The sequence below is a fragment of the Lepidochelys olivacea genome (assembly GCF_965140295.1).
Source record: "Lepidochelys olivacea isolate rLepOli2 genome assembly, chromosome: 26".
In the NCBI taxonomy this organism is placed as follows: domain Eukaryota; kingdom Metazoa; phylum Chordata; order Testudines; family Cheloniidae; genus Lepidochelys; species Lepidochelys olivacea.
Window position 1 is genome coordinate 5,298,713 of NC_140436.1, and position 21,496 is coordinate 5,320,208.

A 21,496-nucleotide genomic window follows, 5' to 3' on the forward strand; every position below is an offset into this window, starting at 1 on the left:
TGCTCTTGAGGATCCATATTGTGGTACTGTTGACCAAAGACAAAAGATATATTTGTGAAAGGACAAACCCTCATAGACTTTAAGACCAGAAGGGACCATCACGATCATCGAGTGACCTCCTGCACATTGCAGGCTACAGAACCCTGCCCACTGACTCGTATAGTAGGCCCATAACCTCTGGCTGAGTTACTGAAGTCCTCAAACTTATTGAATCTCCCCCTTATTTGTTGAGGTGTAAGCTAGGAAAAAGATTCCCGTGCTACACATCAAGTTGAAAACGTATTCACCTGTAGGGAAGCAAACTATCAAATTGCCAAGCGCGTACGTCACAGTATGGATAGGCAATAGTCCCTGCACTGCCAGACCTTGCTACCACGCCGTTCCTTGGGTTACGGTGTACAGTAACGTAGCAGTTATTGCTGAGGTAGGATTTCTGGCATGTGTGATCTTAATATTCTTAAACCATGTGACGCACTGGCCTTTTTTTTGGAGACAGCAGCTCTCTTGTCTCCATCTCTGAGCTGTCTGGCTTAGATAGTGCCATTATTATTACCAGACTGGGGCAACTGCTTCTGACCTCCCACAAATGGCTCTAAGCTAGGGGTGGGCAAACCTTTTGGCCCGAGGGCCATATCGGGGTTGCGAAACAGTATGGAGGGCTGGGTAGGGAAGGCTGTGCCTCCCCAAACAGCCTGGCCCCTGCCCCCTATCCACCCCCTGACTGCCCCCCTTAGAACCCCCGACCCATCCAACCCCCCCACTCCTTGTCCTCTGACTGCCCCCTCCTGGGACCTCCTGCCCCCCGGGACATCCCGCCCTGACCCCTATCCAACCCCCCTTGCTCCCTGTCCGTCCCCGCTCCGGGGACCCCACCCCCATCCAACTCCCCCTGTCTCCTGACTTCCCCCTGGGACCTCCTGCCCTTTATACAATCCCCCCCAACCCTTTACCATGCTGCTCAGATCAGCAGGACAAGCTTATTGGAAAGCCTGGGAGGTGGGTGGGTGCAAGTCGCATTGCCTGCACGGCGTGTGGCTCCAGGGGAGGGGCCGGGGGCTCAGCAGCCGTAGTTTGCCCACCTCTGGTGGTGCCCAGAACCCTCCTGCCCCCAGCAAACTCCACACACACACCTGCCTTTGGGTGGGGAAGGGGGGTCTGGGGTTCAGGCGATTAGGTTGCACGAGGGGGTGGGGATGCAGACTCTGAAAGGGAGTTTGAGTGCAGAAGGGGTGAGAGGTCAGGCTCTGGGAGGGAGCTGGGTGGGGGACGGAGTCTGGGGGCAGGCTCTGGGGTGGAGTTTGCCCCAGCCCAGAGCCTGCACCCAGGGGAGTGGGGTGCAGGAGGGGTGCAGGCTCTGGGAGGGAGTTTGGGTGCAGGAGGGGTGCAGGCTCTGGGAGGGAGTTTGGGTGGGGGAGGGGGTCTGGAGTGCAGGCTCTGGGAATGCGTTTGGGTGCTGGGTGCAGGCTCTGGGCGGGGGTGCAGGAGGGGGTGACTGTGCAGGCTCTGGGAAGGAGTTTGGGGACAAAAGTAGGTGCAGGGGAGGGGTAGGAGTTCAAGAGGGAGTTGGGGAGGAGGTGCGGGATGCAGGATGGGGGTGCAGGCTCTGGGAGGGAGTTCGGGGGTGAGGGTGCAGGAGGAAATTTGGGGGCCGAAGGGTGTGTTTGCGGAGGGGGTGAGGGATGCAGGCTCTGGAAGTGGATGGGGGGAGTTCGATGCTTACCTGGGGCACCCCCTATGGCAGAGGCGCCTAGGCAGGGCAGGCCTGGGGGTGTGTCCTCATGCTGCTGTCTCCAGGCACCGCCCCTGCAGCTTCCCATTGGCTGCAAGGGTGTTTGGGGCGGGGGCAGCACGCAGTGGCACAACCCCCTCACATGGGCTGCAAAGACCTGCCAGCAGCTGCCTGGAATGAGCATGCAGGAAGCTGCTCAGCCATGCTGCGGCTGAGCCCATGCTGTTTTGAATCGCCCAGAGGCACCAGGTGGGGCTGGGGGAAGAGGTGGGAAACTTTGCTGGAGCCGGGCCCCGGGACAGGAATATTCCTGGTGCCTGGGTACCACAGGCTCATAGAACTCGCCGCCCATGCTCTGCTCTAAGCACAAGGATGCCACAATATAGATCAGCAGAGCAGATGGTCACTCCTTTCACCTTCGCACACCTGTGTGAGCAGCTGTGTATTTACTTCTGTTCTATTCTGCCTTCTAGGTCCCAAAGGTTGCAGTTCGATGTGTCCTCACCAAATGGCATCCTGCTTTTCCGGGAGACTAGTAAAATGATAACTACATATGGTGAGTCCCCAGCTTCTGCCCTGACTTAGCTCCTGATTGCTGGTCACTTGGTGAGCAGGGACTAGTGCCCTTGTCAGTGCTGCCTGGGGTTTTGAGGAGACTGGGGTAAGATGCAGGGTGAAGTAACTTGCCAAGTTCTTACTGGCCTTGCTTGTATAAAGGGGGAGGATTCTCTCCAGGGCCTGATGCAGACAGGCAGGGGTGAGAGCTTAGGGATTTTTGCATGGGATTGAGAAAAGGAGAGGGTAGCTCATGGCTCTTCTGGTGGAGTCCAAGCAGCAGCTGTGCTGCGCTCCACATGAGCAAATGCCTTTCTGTATGGAGTTGGTAGTTACTTGGGGACTGGATCCTACTACTAAGGGAAGCCATTAACACCACCCTGTTCCCATCAGCAAAGCCATACGCTTGCGTTCAGCCAGGCGGACCAATTCTCTCACGGTCTCCAACAGCGTGATGTGTAGGTAAAGAGCCATGCTACTAACCAGTTCCTGTTGGGACATGTCACCTCATAGGATAGGACAAGTGGTTGCTATAAGCCTTGTTCATGAAACTGGCCCAGAGTTTCAGCATCAACTGTCCATGTTCTCCATGGTCACTCAGACAGCTTTGCTGCTTTTTCCCCAGTCTTCTCGGGGGGAGCAACGCACTGAGATGAGGGCTGGAAGCGGTGCTGGGATACTGAGTCTCCTTCTGTGCTTGTGCAGGAAATCGTATCCTAACACTAGGGGAGGTCCCAAAGGATCAAGTCTATGCCTTGAAGCTCAAGGGGATTTCCATCTGCTTCTCTATGCTGAAGGCTGCGCTAAGTGGCAGCTACGTCAACTTTGGTGTCTTCCGTCTGTATGGGGACGACGCACTCGACAATGCCTTGCAAACCTTTATTAAGCTCTTGCTCTCCATCCCGCACAGTGATCTTCTGGTAAGCCAACACCTGTGATTAACCACTAGATCTCATCTAATCACAAGCTATGTGCCAACTGCAGAGCCCATTCCCTGTGTGCTGATTCCAGCTGACACCCATACCTGTGTCGCCGACTTAGCTAGGATGTTGATGCTACTTCTGCTGGAACATCTGCTTTTCTCTCTCCAAAGGGCAATTGTAGGTCATGTTCAGTGCTTCATGCCCAAAGGCCCACGCAATTAGATATACCAAACTGAGCAATGAAAACTCTGTGACTTCAATATAGCACCAGTGTGTGTGTGTTCCTGTGAAGTAATTCCTCAGTGTCTTGCTGCTTAGAGAGCTATGCCTCACTCTGACAAACAGGAGTTGTACTTGTCCTGTCCCCTTCCCGTATGCTGCTGCTTGCAGTAATGTATTTGGAGACCAGAGTTACAAACCTAGCTAGACTGTAGTAAGGGAGACGTTGGACCTTTGGTGTTCACCAAAGGGATTTCCTAATGCCAATTAGCACTAATACTGAACCCCAGAGTTGCTGAGCTTGAAAGAGGGCAGCTACATCCATACAACAGGGCAGCTACATCCTTCTAGGCAATCTTCCCTTTTTCCAGATGTGTCTAGTTTCCCTCGCATCTTCCCCAGCTCCAGCCAATCCTGCCAGGTCCCAGTACACACCATGATCTCCCTCTGCTCCTGAAAAGCAGGCAGTGCAGCCTTGTATGAGCTGAGACAAGTGCAGGGGATTCTGAGGGGCTGGTATCCATTGCATATCCTCTGTGTGTTCTACAGCAGAGCCTCTCAGATTCCAAGTTGCAGTAAGATCTGCCTTGAAGCCCTATTAAAAGGGCGAAGAGTGCAGGATGGGCAATTAAACCATGGCTTTTGAAGGAATATTGGAACTGTACAGATGAGGGAGCTTGTGCCTTTCCCATGGGGCCCTGCCTACCTGGGATTCTGGGCGAGATGGAACAACTGCATATTCAGCACAGTCTGCTGCATGCCCAGAGTCCTGTCTGAAAACAGCCCCATTCCTCCTCACCCACCCCATTTCCCTAGGGCTTGTGCGTTACGCTGCAGCTTATCTCTTCCCTCCTCTCACCGGGGCATTGGCAAGTCTCTGTAGAGCAGTGACCTAAATAATCCCTCCCTTCTCTGAAAAACACTTCATGCAAATGGAGACTTTTCCTTACCTTCTGAGGCTGTTGGCAGAGCTCTCGGCACATCAGCAATCAGAACACAGTCTTGTTAGAGGCCAGCCCAACATCTGTCTTCTATACAAGCCTGGAGTACAGTATTCTCTGCCCACTGCCTGCCTGTGCTGACATGCTTGGCCAGAATCTCTGCAGGGTTGGTGAGAGTTTGCATGGTTATCCAAGCCTGTGTGCTCACTAGACTTCCTACCACAGCAGAACCTGACCCTAGTGCCCCAAGGGCTCACACAGGGTTCTTTGTCTGATAGGTTGCTACTGACACATCAAAGTAGAAGGCTGCATGTCCAGCACTGGAGTTAGCTGACTAAGCCACCAAGCCAAAAACTGGATGGAAAAGATATTCCAGTATTACACCAATGAAGGAAACGTGGCTGGATACTGTTGTGTGACACTAAGCACATAAACGGGATGAGCTAAAAAATGTAAATGTAGCACACACAAGTTGTCCGTGGGGAATGTTTTCATAAGTGCTTAGTCGAGTAGACTCTCTCAATGAGCAACTTCCAATTGGTTGAAAAGTGGGTTGAAAGGGATGTGATTAGACTTGCTCTGCAGGAAGTCCTGTGCTTGATTCTAAATTAACAATTAGACCCTAAAGTCTCTTTCCTCTTTCTCTCTCTCTTTCTCTCTCTGCAGGATTACCCCAAACTCAGCCAGTCATACTATTCCTTACTGGAAGTTCTTACCCAGGACCACATGAATTTTATAGCCAGTCTAGAGCCCCATGTAATCATGTATATTCTCTCTTCCATTTCAGAAGGTCTGACTGCACTAGGTAACCATCTATATTCTTTTGGGGGTACATACAACGGGCTCTTTTGGGAATGAGGAGAAGATTAAGGATTTTGGTTTAAATTAGCATAAATTTAAACCATTAACAAACTAGAGTGAAGAACTATTTATGATGCAGATTGGGAGAGAGTTTGTTCAATTTTCATGGCACGCCACCTTTGTATATGATAGTACCTAGGGGCCACCAGAGATGGCTGCTCCAGCCTTGCACTGTACTTACGTATATGTGTGTGTGACACACACACGACAGTCACTGCCCTAAGGAACTAACAATTTAAATAGACAAGAGATTAGAGAGTTTGTTTTGTCCCCATTTTAGAGCGGGGGAACTGAGGCACAGAGGTTGTGATTTACCTCGTAGAGCCAGGAATTGAACCCAGTGTCCTAGACCAATGTCATAACCAGAGAAGAAAAGAGAGACACGTGGTCTATAAAGATGGCTGAAATGAGTCCATGGAGGAGCAAACAAGGAGGACAACTTTGAACTCTACTGTGCATGGCAATCCTCCCTAAATTAATGCCCCATATGGAAGGGGAATTCTGTTTAATCTCTTAAATAGAGCAGTGGGTAACGTAATAGAAAAATCTAGCTGTGAAAAATGGAGATCTGCAGATGAACAGGCTGAGTGTTAGTTTAGCTCAGTGGGTATTCCTGGTGCTCTACACCCAATATAGTCCCAAATAACTTGTGACCTCAGGACCCTACCCAGCCAACCCCCTGACCCTGGGCAGGAATAGGCGCTTCCTGCAGCGAGTTTCCCATTACCGGCCCTATGGTCAGACCTAACATGACACGTGGTGATGACGGACAGGGAGGGGTGCGGTAGGGGTAGGGAGGACATCAGTAAGATCATGTGGTTACTTCGGGAAGTCAGATGCATGTCTTGGTGTCTGGTTTTATATTGCTAATGGTGACTGTACCAAGTTATCTTCGTTACATCCTTTCGAAGTACTAAGTTGCGGGCCTAACAAAAATGACCCCTGCACCAATGGTGTCTGTTCCCTCCAAATGAGTCTGTTAAAGGGAAAGAGCCGCTTGTGTACAACAGCGGTAGTTTTAATGTGCTGCTTAGTTTGCCTAAAAAGGCACGGCAGTTCCCCCAACCCAGACTGTGACAGCAGGCAGCTGAGAGCATCACCTGCTAGACATCTGCTGGTTACATGACAAACTGGGGAGCTGTGCTGAGTTACCCTAGCTAGGTGCACACACGGGTGGACGCTTACGCCTTCCCGTGTCCTGCACACGTGAACAGGGCACAGTGAGCTAATGCAGGGTACCATATTGCTTCACCTCCAGTTACTGTAGGCTTGGACACTGGAGAATCATTAGTGTGTCAACTTGGCTGCTGCTGGCTGGCTTAGGATAAATTTGTGCTACTTGGGTAGGCCTCAGAGAGGAGAAGGACTGGCCAGGTGGTGATGGGCTTGTTAGTGATGGGCCTGGGGTCTTTCCCAGCTGTGTCTCATGTAGGGAAATACTCCTCTTGTCCCACTCTCTTCCCTTTTTCTTATCCTCATAGACACCATGGTTTGCACAGGCTGCTGTTCCTGTTTGGACCACATTGTCACGTATCTCTTCAAGCAGCTGTCCCGCAGCACCAAGAAGAGGACCACTCCCCTGACCCAGGAGAGTGATCGGTTCCTGCACATCATGCAGCAGCACCCAGAAATGATTCAACAGGTAAAAAGGAAAGGGACCAGTAAAGGGGAGATGCTGCTTCTTGCAGTGTGCTGTCGCCATCTGGTGGCCACATAAGTGGTGATGCTGAACTCTCATCTGTGCTTTTCATCTTCTCTCACAGTTGCTAATCCTCAGTCCCCAGCACTGCTCCCCCCCAACTCTATAGCTGAAGTCCAGAGGGGCTAAGCGACTTGCCTGAAGCCAGCCGGGGTTGGTGTAATCTTAAGAATCAGCAGGTTGTGCCTTCCCACCATGCGTTGGATGCACTGTTTTTAAACTTAAATTTGAAAGAAATAGCCAAAACCTTCTAAACTTTTTAAATATAATTTTAAAAATACCCCAATAGGTATAGCCTGTGTTGTGGAACTTACTGATAGCTAGTAAAGCTGAAACCAGAAAAATATCTGCCAGCAGTGAGCATGTAATCTCCTTACACTATATTTTAACACAAGAGCCAATTCAAAAGAGGCTAGAAAGCTTCAGGAGGCTATATAAGTGTTCACAACAGAACAGAAACAGCACAATCCTGCTGCTTAATGAGGGAATGACCAGGTCCTCCCCGTAAGGATCAACACTCTGCCTTGAGCCTTTCGCTCTCTCTACTCAAGCTGTTTATTACCTTGTACAGCAAACACTACCTTGGTGTCATTATGCCTGGAGTTCATAATCACCTCTGCGGGATACATTTAATAATCTGGTTTTATTCCTGCAGTCTGTCATCTTCCTCTTACTGCTCTTCCCAGAACCCATGGTGAACACAGAACTGGCCAGTTTCCTTTCCTCTTTGCTGGTCGTGATTATAGATTGTAAGATCTGTAATATGAGTTATCAGTCCAATAGTCGTTTTCCTTGCCTGAATCAGTCCCAGCTCACTTGTAGGCTGACTTCAGCACTTGCTGTCAAACACTTTTTCCCTTCCTCTGTCATTCAGTTAAATCGAGGTGAATTGCTGCATATCTGTTGGGATGGTGGGTCTGCCCCTTTTCCACCAGTGATTCCATTACTGGAATCTCTTCATTCACCCCTTTTGGTGAAACACTTGTCCCTCGTGTGCCCCTTCCCCCCCCGCCAACACATGCTTACTTCCATACTGCCACACCCAGTGATGGCACACTGCATTCCCATGTAGGCATCCAGCACCTCTCAAGTTAGACAAGAGCTCGACTTCAAGGAGGATCAGAAATCATTGTGCTGCTCTCATGCTGCCCCCTCCTGGCAGATCTGGTTGAAAAAAGAAGCGGGCTTTGTGTTTGATTAGAGCAGTGGTTCTCAGACTTTTGTACTGGGGACCCTTTTCACACAGCGAGCCTCTGAGTGTGACCCCCCCCTTATAAATTAAAAACACTTTTTTATATATTTAACACCATTATAAATGCTGAAGGCAAAGCAGGGTTTAGGATGGAAGCTGACAGTTCACAGCCTCCCATGTAGTAATCTTGTGACCCCCCTGAGGGGTCCCGACTCTCAAAGTTCGAAGAAGTTGCTACAACATGAACTGGAGCCTTAGTCTGCTACAGGAAGAGACTGGAAACTGCTTGTGTGAACCAACAATGTTAAGATCTTGTGCTTACCTTTGAGCTAGTTCTGACTTGGCCTGGCAGACCATGGAGGGGAAGACAGTGTGAAGTGGCTTTCCAATGGATTGAAGAGCATGCTCACCTGCATGCGCTCCATTTCAGTTCCTGTATGCATCTAGTTTGAGGTGGTTCCCAGACAGGGATCTCTTCTGCTTTGGGACAATACAGGGAGTTTCTGCCATGGAGCCCCAAAATGGCTTTCAGCTGCTGCACACATTCCTACATAGGAGTTCATTGTAATCTGTTGGGAGCATCCATGGGCTCTCATGATGCTAATGCCTACCACAGCATGATAGCATTGCAGGCTTAAGAGGCAACCCGCTGAGGCTCAAACAGGGGACATGTCACTAGTCCAGGAAACTCTGTGCAGAGTGGGGTTAATCTCTATAGCCTCAACATCTGGGGTCAGCTTCTGACCTCCATTTACAGTAATGAAAGAGAGACGACCCAGCACTAGTGGGGGACAGAGGCAAACCTGGGTTTCAAATAAGGGTCACCTGAGAAGCGAGTTTGTGATGGGATGGTAAATACTGACACATGCTCCCAGGGCAAGAGGTGGGTTTGAGGGAACAGCCTAACTCTGTGGACCTCCCTCTATCTTTCCAGATGTTGTCAACGGTATTGAATATCATCATCTTCGAGGACTGCAGGAATCAGTGGTCCATGTCTCGGCCTCTGCTGGGCTTGATATTGCTCAATGAAAAGGTAGGCAGGATTAAGCTGACTTTAATCAGGAGTGATCCAAGGGCTTGAGCCCATCCTGGTATCCTACAAATGAACACGGGGTACTCAGGCAGAGCTGGGGTGTGGGGAGCCAGGACTGGTGTGGCTGTGTGCACTGCAGAGCAGGAGTACAATGCTCTGGCAGGACTGTGGATTGACAAGCTTGCATGCACCATGCTTAATTCTAAGTCCTATGGGCTGCTCATTTTCTCAAGTCCTAGAATCCATCCAAAATACACAATGTGCTCTCTGCCTGTCCTTGCCCAGATGAGATGAGCTGAAGCCAGCACTGATGCTGCCGTTCAGCACTCTCCTCTGAAGGCTGATCTTCCTTCTTTTTTCTCCTCCCAGTATTTCTCTGATTTACGGAACAGTATAGTGAACAGCCAGCCCCCTGAGAAGCAACAGGCGATGCACCTCTGTTTTGAGAACCTCATGGAAGGCATTGAACGCAACCTGCTAACCAAGAATAGAGACAGGTCAGTATGGGAAAAATCCCTTGGCCAAAGAACCTGGTTGATGACCAAGCAGTGCGGCTGACAGCTCCCCACAAAGGGTGGCACTGCACAGTTAGTGAACCTGCTCCATGTGGCAAGGCCCCCAGAACACCCTGGGAAATGGCTAGGCTCCGTGGACACATCAGGCTTTTGTGCACAGACAGTGGGGTGATCGTGCCTTGGGCAGTTCTTGCCTCCTGGGGGCCAAGTGCTACATGGCTCATCTTGTGGGAGTAAACTCTTAAATTCCTTGGTGTAACACCAGCTCCCAGGTTCTAAAAACCTGAGCACCTGCCCAGGAGCTATATGGAGCTAAGGTGGGTCAGACACATTGCGTATCTGTTCGAATTGTTCCAAAAGTAGTAACTCAAAGGCAAACTGGCTTCCCAGTGTTGAGGTGAAGGAATAATGGAGCTGTCACTGGCTCCCCTCTCACTCCGGCATGACAGCCTCCTACATCTCACATGCAGAAAGCAGGGGTGCAGGATCTTAACCTGTGCATCTGCTCAGTGGGATGGGAGTAGGGGCTAAGGGCTGCTGGCCCTTCTCTTATCCCTGGTTCCAACTGGCAGGCAGAAAAGCAGGCCTCTCTGTGTGTGCGCTGCTGATTAGATACTCGTGCATCGTGCCCTGGTGTGGAGGGAATGGCTGGGTAGTTGCAGGTTACATTATCACACTGGCTGATGTGTTCACTGCTCCTCTGCTGCCTTCCCACTATTCACTGAAACCTGCAGGGCCAACACACCCTGACCAGATACCCCTCAGTGGCCAAAATGCAGTCATATAGCCCCAGGCCTTCTGCAGTAGCCTGTAGCTACACTCCTGCTTCATGCATGAGCAGACACTACAGATCCCAGCATGCACTGCTCCATCTTTGTCCCAAAATTAGCATTATAGGCTGGGAGTTGGAGCCTCCTGGCTCCAGCTATGTTTTAAAGGGGAGATCAAGTGTCATCTAGTCATTGTAATTGCTGGCCCCCTGCTCTAACATGCTGGTCTGTGTTTTCTGTAGGTTCACTCAGAACCTGTCTGCGTTCCGACGAGAGGTAAATGACTCTATGAAGAACTCCACCTATGGTGTGAACAGCAATGACATGATGAGCTGACACCTTCCCCTGACTCCACCTGTACAGAGCAGCATCTCTTTGGCCTGGACCAGAGGGGTTAACGTTTCCGATGGAAAGATAAGAGGGCGTTTCTGATCCCTACTCTTCCCTAGGGTTGGACTGCAGCGCTGTTTGGCTGTACTCCATGTCCAAGGGAGGAGGGAACAGGAGCAGTGTTAAAGCTCACCAGGGCAGGGTGCTTCTGTTTCCTTGGGAGGGGGTGGAGGGGCATAGCCCAGGGGTGAGAATCCAGCATCTCCCTACCAGAATGTCTGGGTGGAACCCTAGCACTCTGCTGCAGCCTGCCTTGTATAAACATGTACATTTTTTCATAACATTTTGAACAAGGTTTATATTGACTCAGTTTAAAAAAAAGTATGATTGAAATTTTTACAGAGTCTAGTGCACCAATGCTGAAGTGAGGGTTGTGTATGTGAGTGAGGAAGGTGTGTCTCATGCTGGCCTGAAGCTTTCTTGGGCAAGGGGGTGTGAAAGTGCAGAGATATATTTAGTGACAAGTGTAGAGAGAAGCAAAAAAAAAGTAAAATTCCAAATGTATATTTTTTCTTATAAGCCCCTTTAAATCACAACTTCCTGTTACTGTTTCCCTCTTGTTATTAGGAACTCTAAGCCATGCTGTATGATCATCCAGCTGTGCTAGCCCATGGGTGTCTCCCCTCTACCCTGTGTAACAGATACTGTCCAGTTGTCATTCAGCTTCGGGCCCTTGCCACTCAATGTGTGAGTGCAGCAAGTTCTCCTTTTTTGGATTGGGATGCTTCTCCCCCTGCCTATTCCCAGAAGCCCCACTACACTTTTTCCTTTTAATTGTAAATTGTCCTTTTGTTTCCCATTCTGTAAAGCTGGAAGTGCAGGTGGAATAAGAACGCTCTAAAGGTTGAGCTTGTCCATAGTACTTGTAAAAAATCACAGGCCCCCCAGAGCTGCCTTTTTGTTAAGACACAAGGAACGCTCCCCCTGAGCAAAAGAACTGCAATGTCTTCCCTTGAGGTAGTGCATGTGTATATTTATATATAGTGCACTCCTGAATGTATGACACAGCCAAGAACATAGGATTTGTGTTGAATCTACCACCATGGTGGTGGGTTCTTAATAACAAGGTCTGCATAGCATGAAGTACCTAACATCCCCCTTAAAACAAATCCATTTTTCTAAATCCCTATATTAAATGTTTTGGATATAAAATTTACTTACAGAAGAAAGTTAAGGGGGGGGATGGGAAAACCTGTTTGCCTTGTACTTTTCCACTATTGTTGCTGCTAGTTGTGTGCATCTCTAGCTCAGCTCTAACCCCCGGACACTGTCCTTAGGTTTTATTTCAATTTCTCTTCCCTGACACCACCCACTTTTTTTTTTGTTCTTTCCTCTGGCGATTGTGTGTTGGGTCCTTTTCTGTGTGAGCAGATTGCTGGTTGACTTGTAAGGGTGTTTGCTGCATACAGTGTAAGCATTGTGACTGCAAATAAACTTCAATGGTTTCTACTGAGCTGTGTCTTTTTAGATCACCACCTCCACTCTCCTGGAAGGGAGAGAATGACTGTCTCCCTGCTAGGGATGGAGGTATTTTAACAGCAAAACTAAATCAATAGATGGCAATCTGCTGATGGAGCAGGGACTTAAACCCCAGGCTGCCACAGCCAAGGTGAGACCAGTAGCCATTATACAATACACAACCTTCTGTTGCCAATCCCAGGAGGGGAGTGTTCACATCAAGTCAACAGTGGGCCTAGTACCTGCTCTTCAATCTGTGAAATCTACCCTTTGTGCCTGAAACTCATTCAGGCACTTGGCTGTCATTAGCTTTAACAACATCTACTAGAGATGAAGGTAAGAGCTCAGTAAAAATTTGTCAGTATTTTATCCTGTAAAATAGTTTGCATTTACGTAGTCTCTCCCCAGAGGGAGAGTGTCCAGGATCATTTGCTCTGCTAGATTCTAACACTGCTTTCATGAACTCAGGTCAAATTTAAGACCAGTTACAGCTCTAGCTTTCTACCACCTCCTGTAGCAGGAATTAAGCCATTACAGCACAGTAACATTTATTTACAGGGCGCTTAGCAGTTAACATAGCAGAAATGCTGCCACAAGAGCACCGCAGACAAATTCTCACATTAAAGCCCAAATCTTGTTTGTTCTTTATCCCCTCCAGCATGAATTCACATGCCTTGAATTCCCTCCCCTGCGTAAGAGTCCACTTTATATGAATGCTCCTGGCACCAGGGAATCTTCCTCCTCACCTTTCCTATCCATCTCCATGCATGGCTAGTAAAGTATTTCCATCCCTGTCCTCATGCAGATAGTCCTCTCTCTACAGCAACAGACTTTCTGTGGCATGGCTGTAAACAACATTGTTATAGCCCTCTCTGTTACGAGCTGTTTCAATAGCAAAGAACTGGATCCTGGTGACTGAAACGAAGAAAAAAAATCTGTTTACAGCAGGTTAAGACCTATTTACCTGACAGACCCCAGCATCCACAAAGCACAGACTTACTCGAACGTAAGCGCAGGTTTCAGAGTAACAGCCGTGTTAGTCTGTATTCGCAAAAAGAAAAGGAGGACTTGTGGCACCTTAGAGACTAACCAATTTATTTGAGCATGAGCTTTCGTGAGCTCATACAACTCCTTTTCTTTTTTCGAACATAAGCTTTATTCACACCACCCTGCACAGCATTGCCATGTAGGCTGCCCTGGGAGCTAGGATTTCCCAGCTCTACAGCAGGGACTCTGGAAGCACCCAGAGATCCTGATCCAGCCAAATGCTCTGGGGGCTGGCAAGCTCCCTGGCACAGAGCAAGCCTTAATGTCTACACTGCCCAGGTCTGAGAAGAGGAGGGTGTACACAGGTACGTACTTACCAAATATTGTGTTCTCTTCCGTGTAGTCCTTAGTACAGTCCAGACGGAGCAGGGTGCCATAGTTGAAGTCTTCAACTACCCCATCAAACTGCATACAGAAGGGGCGCCATTTCTGGAGAGAGCAAAGATAACTTTCAGCCTTCTCCCTACAATGGCCTAGGGAGCTCCACTGTTGGGGCAAGACCATTGGATTCAGCTAGAGTGAGCAGAGGCCAGAATCACTGCAGGGTTTCCTAGACATCCTGCCCAAGGTTTCTCCAAGGAGCTGGTGCTCAGGAATAACTTCCACACTTCCTCAATAAGAAAAGGAGGACTTGTGACACCTTAGAGACTAACATTTATTTGAGCATACGCTTTCGTGAGCCACAGCTCACTTCAGATGCATTCAGTGGAAAATACAGTGGGGAGATTTATATACACAAGAGAACATGAAACAATGAATAGCACTGGCTAGGGCTAGATTGTGGGGGGCTTCAGTTTGGGTAAGTCTCTCTGAACAGTGCAATGCCAGCAACCCCAGGTTGGAGCGAGAGATCTATAGGTACAAATCTAGTACACAACAGGGTACTAACAGAGGAGCCTCAGGTTAGCAGGGACCACTTGTGCAAGAGAATAGCAAGCATGTTGCTTGCACTACATAGCAGCCAGAGTTTTTCCTCTAATCTCCATTCCCCTTTCACAGCAGCCGGAAAGCACCTTAGCTTTTGTTTTACTCTTGAGTTGAATACCACTATCCAGTTCCCCTCTGGCTAGACAAATGCTCTCCTCTACAGAGAGAGGGACTTCGCCCTCACAACCACTCAGATCCAGAAGCTCACCAATATCATGGACAGTTTGAGTCCCAAGGGTGACGTTACACATACATATAAAGCACTGACCGCTTTGGCTGGTTCCGATTTGAGCTCCTCTGGGTCAAGCACATCGATTTTGAGGTCACCAAAGCTTTTCCTAAATCCAGCATAGATCTGGTCATCAACTTTTGTAAGTTTCAGGAACTTGGGGTCAACAGAGGAAATAAGCTGTAAGGGAAACAGATTAAATGAGACAAGACAAGCAGCAGGGGGGTGGGTCACTAGAAGCATTTATGCTGAATGGGAGGAAAAATACATAGGGCTTTCAAACACAGTGACAACCAAGTTACCACTCCCTCCCTCTCTCAAAGCAGGTGCTACCTGCTCTTATAGAGCCAGATTTTAACAAAAGCCCTTCCTCTGACAATCTGGCCTCAGTACAGGGCGCTCTCCCAAAGTCTGGCCCAGAGTGTCTATCACTTACAGCTGACTGTACCCTTCAGGTCTCTGCCCCAGGTAGTCACATCTCTCGGTGGTTCACTTTCTCAGACTGGGCCCTGGGCTGCAGTCCCCCACGTGATTACCTCAGCAGGCCTGACTTAGGGCCAGACCCTGCAATTCTGTTCCCTCCAGGAACAGTGATGTCCAGCAACCAAGCAGCTTTCTTCAAGCAAAGTATTTGTTCAGCACAGAAGCATTTCAGAGCAAACTGCTGGGAGCTAAAGCGGGAAGCGCTGCAAATGGTACAAGTGACTTTAAAACAATCAGCAGTCTATATGAATGTTCAGCCTGATGCTGAGACTTACCTTCATCTGACCTGGACCTGTCACTTTCCCCTGCTTTAGGCCCTGGCACTGTGATCTGACCCAGTTCTTTGATCACTCCCTTTTTTAAAGAACCCATCACTTTAACCCTTCCCTCCGCAGTGCTCAGCACTACCGAACTTTGGTTTGGAATCTGCCCTGTCATTTCCCCAACCCAGTATTTGTTAGGTTGCTTTCCTCACAGCCCCCTTATTAGATCAATACATTCATAAGGGAAAATCTTACAAACCAATACATAATCACTTCCCCCTCACTGACCAAGTCACATTCACAAAATTACCACACCTCAGTCTTCATTTCCAGTGCCCACAGAAAAGAGAACTCATTGGCTAGAAGCAAAGTGGCTTCTGGTGTCTACAGCACTCCTTGCTATTCCAGCCCTGGGCTCCCCACACATAGCTGTGCCAAAGCCCCTCGATCCTGACCTTGAGCCCCCTTCTGCTATTTTAGTCCAAGGCCTCTCTCTGGAGAGACTGTGAAATACACCAGTCAGGTAGTGGCTTATTACAAGGATAATATCCGTGGGTTATTTTTATTAAAAGAAAAGAAAAAGCCCAAGAAGCATGCTAGTCCCATCTCAGCCCCACTGTCATGTCTATTTATGCTAGAAGACCAGCAATTTCCTGTGGACTTACATTAAAATAGACTTCAGCGTGCTGATACGCTTTCATGGCCCAGATCATTTCAATGTTGGGCTGCAAAGAAAGAGAGAAAAAGCTGTGACATCACCTTACATGCTGACCTGGCTCTGTGTCCAGCACCTTCCCTTACCTAAGCATTTGCAGACAGTTTTTGTAACATAGATAGGGCTTAGGTTTGCCCTATGATTTCCTGTCTATGTTCTTTTCCACTTCCTGTCTCAAACAGGGGAAGGCTTGTTGAACATATGAAGAAAGCTGCAAGAGTAGCATCAGTCTGAGGAGATACAATTCGAGGGCTGCTTTTATGCTAAAGCGCCTTATCAATTTAAGATGCAATTCAAACTATACATCAATTACACTTTCTCACCGCTGAAATGCAACCATGGAACTAGGGTGACCAGAGAGCAAATGTTAAAAATCGGGACAGGGGATGAGGGGTAATAGGAGCCTATATAAGAAAAAGACCCCAAAATCAGGACTGTCCCTATAAAATCGGGACATCTAGTCACCCCACATGGAAGTACGGTAGTTGTACAGGATTGCCAAACAGACAGGAAGTGGAAAAGAACACAGACAAATGAAACCATAGGGGAAACCTAAGCCCTATCTACATGACAAAAATCGAATGTTTACATGTTTCAGCGCGCATCATGTCTGAACATGTTTTTCCCCCCTTGCCTACAGGGACCACGTTATAACTGGGTTAGAGAACAATGTTATAAGCAGACACACCTAGGCTAGAAAATATTTCCCTAACATGGGTAGCAGTTTTTTCTTGTCCACCCAGGCAAGAATAAGCTACTTTATACCAGGTTTTAGCCATCTCCATGTTTCACAACCATATTTCAACATGATTAAATTTGTAGTGGAGGCAGACTGTAGTTATTCATGTTAGAGTTTAGATGGGACAAATAAAACAGGGGGATGGGATCTGGTGGGAATACAGCACTGGTGAGAAGTGCCCATTTGACAGCTTTGGAGACTGAAATACTGTGCATATCCAAATGGGCACTGACAGGGCAAGCGTCCCCCTGTCTACCCACCAAACACACTGCCAAGCTATGGGATCTTTAGCAATCACAAGTGATTCTTTGTATTCATTTGAGAAAGCATCAAACACAAGGACTGGGAAGTTTAAAAAACCCAGAGTACACACTTTCAGGCAACAGCTTGGAACAACTCGGAGCTCAAATATCCCTGAGGTCTCAGTTTCATGATGTAACTACTACACATCAATGAACGTAGAACTAAGTGCTGCTCCTATTCAACATCTTTCTTGGCCCTGCAGAAAGACGGCCCTATTGGCCCCTCACCAATGCTCTCTCTGGGGATACTCACATCATTGCCATAGGCTTCAGCTGGCGGGGACAGTGCATGGGCTGCTGCCACAGCTTCACCGGCTCCCTGCACGTGAAACAAAGAGAGATGGCTGCTGTTAGAGCCACAACTGGAACCACACAAAGAAATAAAGAGAACGTGGGGTGGGTTTAAGTTGTATTGAAACAAATAAGCACAACCAAATGGCAAATTTGTATCCCAAGGAGTCAAACAAGCATCATCAGGGTGCAGAAGACTGTACAGAATCCTTGCTCTGAAGAGTTTATAATTCACAAAGGAGGGGGAAAGGGCGTAACATAAAAGCAAAGGACAGTTGTACAGGGCATGCACTCCTTTTACTCCTCACTGCAAAGAGCAGACCCCGTCCCCCGAGACCCACACATACGTGCAAAGCTAGTCTATGCCTGGGTGACGTCCAGAGGGAGGGGGGCAGATAGAGGTACACGTTTTGCTCTCCCTTCTAGTGCCTGAGGGGTTAATGGGCACTGTGGGGCTCAGCCCCAGTTAGACACAATGAAAATTCACCTACAGAGCAAATTTCTGCCTTTGGAAGGCAGCAAACAGGCATGTGACATAAGGACAGCGCCCGAGGAGACAACTCCCCCCTCGGTGCTCCTGTGAGGCATCAAACTCCCCGTTCTGCCCTTCAAAGGTTCTATCCCCCCATAAAGCCTTTGTTTCACCATGAACCCTACTTACAAGGGCTCTGCAGCCCCATGCACACCCACAACCAGGACTGTGTGCCCCCCCTTTCAAGGGCTTCATAATCACCAGGACTCTAAATCCATCCCCAGGGCTTCTCCCCCACTTGGCATCTGCAACCCGCCCCCTCCTCACACACACACTTTAAACTCCCCCCCCCCCCCCGGAGCTCGACCCCCCGCATCATCGAACCAGACACCCCCCCCGGAGCTCAACCCCCCATCAAACCTGCCCCGGGAGCTCGACTCCCCCCCCCATCAGCAAACGTTCCCCCTCCCCCCCCGGAGCTCGACTCCCCCCCCCATCAGCAAACCTTCCCCCTCCCCCCCCCGGAGCTTGACTCCCCCCCCCATCAGCAAACCTTCCCCCTCCCCCCCCGGAGCTCAACTCCCCCCCATCAGCAAACCTTCCCCCTCCCCCCCCCGGAGCTCGACTCCCCCCCCCATCAGCAAACCTTCCCCCTCCCCCCCCGGAGCTCGACTCTCTCCCCCCCCCCATCAGCAAACCTTCCCCCTCCCCCCCCGGAGCTCGACTCTCCCCCCCCATCAGCAAACCTTCCCCTTCCCCCTCCCCCCCCGGAGCTCGACTCCCCCCCCTGCATCAGCAAACCTTCCCCCTCCCGCCCCCGGAGCTCGACTCTCCCCCCCCATCAGCAAACCTTCCCCCCCCCCCGGAGCTCGACTCTCCCCCCCCATCAGCAAACGTTCCCCCTCCCCCCCCCGGAGCTCGACTCCCCCCCCATCAGCAAACCTTCCCCCTCCCCCCCCGGAGCTCAACTCCCCCCCATCAGCAAACCTTCCCCCTCCCCCCCCGGAGCTCGACTCTCCCCCCCCCCATCAGCAAACCTTCCCCCTCCCCCCCCGGAGCTCGACTCTCCCCCCCCCATCAGCAAACCTTCCCCCTCCCCTCCCGGAGCTCGACTCCCCCCCCCCATCAGCAAACCTTCCCCCTCCCCCCCCGGAGCTCGACTCTCCCCCCCCCATCAGCAAACCTTCCCCCTCCCCCCCCGGAGCTCGACTCTCCCCCCCCCATCAGCAAACCTTCCCCCTCCCCCCCCGGAGCTCGACTCTCCCCCCCCCATCAGCAAACCTTCCCCCTCCCCCCCCGGAGCTCGACTCTCCCCCCCCATCAGCAAACCTTCCCCCTCGCCCCCCGGAGCTCGACTCCCCCCCCCACATCAGCAAACCTTCCCCCTCCCCCCCCGGAGCTCGACTCTCCCCCCCCATCAGCAAACCTTCCCCCTCCCCCCCCGGAGCTCGACTCTCCCCCCCCATCAGCAAACCTTCCCCCTCCCCCCCCGGAGCTCGACTCTCCCCCCCCCATCAGCAAACCTTCCCCCTCCCCTCCCGGAGCTCGACTCCCCCCCCCCCCATCAGCAAACCTTCCCCCTTCCCCCCCGGATCTCGACTCCCCCCCCCCATCAGCAAACCTTCCCCCTCCCCCCCCGGAGCTCGACTCTCCCCCCCCCATCAGCAAACCTTCCCCCTCCCCCCCCGGAGCTCGACTCCCCCCCCCGCATCAGCAAACCTTCCCCCTCCCTCCCCGGAGCTCGACTCTCCCCCCCCATCAGCAAACCTTCCCCCTCCCCCCCCGGAGCTCGACTCTCCCCCCCCCATCAGCAAACCTTCCCCCCCCCCCGGAGCTCGACTCCCCCCCCATCAGCAAACCTTCCCCCTCCCCCCCCGGAGCTCGACTCCCCCCCCCATCAGCAAACCTTCCCCCTCCCCCCCCCCATCAGCAAACCTTCCCCCTCCCCCCGGAGCTCGACTCCCCCCCCCCATCAGCAAACCTTCCCCCTCCCCCCCTGGATCTCGACTCCCCCCCCATCAGCAAACCTTCCCCCTCCCCCCCCGGAGCTCGACTCCCCCCCCCATCAGCAAACCTTCCCCCTCCCCCCCCCCCCATCAGCAAACCTTCCCCCTCCCCCCGGAGCTCGACTCCCCCCCCCCCATCAGCAAACCTTCCCCCCCCCCCCGGATCTCGACTCTCCCCCCCATCAGCAAACCTTCTCCCCCCCCCCCCTGGATCTCGACTCCCCCCCCCATCAGCAAACCTTCCCCCTCCCCCCCTGGATCTCGACTCCCCCCCCCATCAGCAAACCTTCCCCCTCCCCCCCCCCATCAGCAAACCTTCCCCCTCCCCCCCGGAGCTCGACTCTCCCCCCCCCATCAGCAAACCTTCCCCCTCCCCCCCCGGAGCTCTCGCTTCTCCTCACCCGGGCTCCCAGGCGGGCCCCTGCAGCGGCCATGCTGCCTGTGACCTCTGACCCTCCATCGTTCCCCTTCCGCCCCCAGCGGAAGCTGCCCGGCCAGGGTGGTCACTGAGCATGCGCACAGCCGCTCTCGGAGGCGTGGAAGCGTGGCGGGAAGGGCGCATGCGCAGGAGGGGTGGTGCCTGACGCGCTTCTCGCCGGGCAGATGCCTGCGTGGTATTGCGGCGCCCCCTGGCTCCCCCTGGCGGCAGCTCCGGCGCATCACAGCCTGGGGCCCCCAGCCCTGTCCCGAGGACCCCAAGGTCCCAGTCCTGCCCACATCCCAGGAACCTCCCCCCAGGACACCAGGGTCCCTCTCCCACCTTAATAAGAATAATAGCACCCAGCTGGTGGGGAGCATTTTCCGGCAGTCAGGCTCAGAGCACTTTACAAAGGAGGGCGGTCCCATTATCCCCACATAACAGATAGGGAAACTGAGGCAAAGAGCTGAGAAATGGACTGGCCCAAAGTTACCCAGCAGCAGAGGCTGGTTTAGAACTTGTCTCTCTTAAATCCTAAGCCAGTGCACTAGCCACAGCACCTCTTCAAACCTACCTTGCCCTCTATCCCCCTACTTCTGATCCCCAAACACTGGCCTGTACCAGGTGGGCTACACCTGACTCTCAGTACTTGCAGTTGTATTAATTGCAATTGCTTCCTTTGACTTGCAGAAGGCAATCACGCACCCGCGAGCAGGGTTCTCTCAGACACACATACCGGTAAATTACAAAGCCGGTATTTCTTCCCTAATGTGGCTGGGCCTTTTGCAAAGTACAGGGCCATGTGCTGTCAAAATTCAGGCCCAAATGCCACAGTCTTCTCCATTTTTATGGGAGAAGAATATTCCCTTGTGTTGAAATGTCTAACCCACCCACTCTGCTGCTGAGAACTAACCAAAAGGAAGCATAGCAAAGGATCCCCACAGCAGGGCTTAATTTGTGCCAGTCCATGCCAAGGCTGAGCCCCGGCACCTCTAAACCTTGGTAGTTCGTAGCCCTGGTACCTCGGCTTGCCGCATCAGTTATGAAAGAAAAAAAAATTGCTTAAGCTCCAGCATCTCTTTCATTACAAATTAGGCACTGCCCAACAGCCATTGTTTTTGTGAGACCTACAAAAATCAAGTATGTCATAATTCCCATGCAATCTCTGTAACCACACTATACAAAGCTATGCTGGTTCTGTACAATCAATTTCCATACCAAGCCCTATTCCTAGGCAGGGTGACCATATGTCCTGTTTTGGCTGGGACAGTCCCCTTTTTAAGCCCTGTTCTAGGCATCCCCCATAGGGGGGCGTGGAA

General features: G+C 51.2%; 2 protein-coding genes across 4 annotated transcripts in view; one reads left to right on the forward strand and one right to left on the reverse strand.

Moving 5' to 3' along the window:
• Positions 1–12,276, forward strand: part of XPO7 (exportin 7) — a 77,458-nt gene extending 65,182 nt beyond the window's left edge. For all 3 annotated transcript variants that reach the window (XM_084615006.1, XM_084615004.1, XM_084615005.1), the window contains exons 22-28: positions 2,203–2,285; positions 2,990–3,204; positions 5,034–5,172; positions 6,710–6,870; positions 9,054–9,152; positions 9,522–9,649; positions 10,680–12,276. In XM_084615006.1, the coding sequence (XP_084471132.1) occupies positions 2,203–2,285; positions 2,990–3,204; positions 5,034–5,172; positions 6,710–6,870; positions 9,054–9,152; positions 9,522–9,649; positions 10,680–10,773 (919 nt within the window). In that variant the 3' untranslated portion in view covers positions 10,774–12,276. The remainder of the gene's footprint in view (positions 1–2,202; positions 2,286–2,989; positions 3,205–5,033; positions 5,173–6,709; positions 6,871–9,053; positions 9,153–9,521; positions 9,650–10,679) is intronic.
• A 540-nt stretch (positions 12,277–12,816) lies between these two features.
• Positions 12,817–20,245, reverse strand: PBDC1 (polysaccharide biosynthesis domain containing 1). The gene is made up of 6 exons (XM_084615007.1): positions 20,161–20,245; positions 17,244–17,309; positions 15,900–15,959; positions 14,528–14,668; positions 13,650–13,761; positions 12,817–13,200 (listed from the first exon to the last, which is right to left on the reverse strand). The coding sequence occupies exons 1-6, from the start codon at positions 20,191–20,193 to the stop codon at positions 13,103–13,105; spliced, it is 510 nt and encodes a 169-aa protein (XP_084471133.1). The 5' UTR covers positions 20,194–20,245; the 3' UTR covers positions 12,817–13,102.
• Between the last annotated feature and the right edge of the window lie 1,251 nt (positions 20,246–21,496).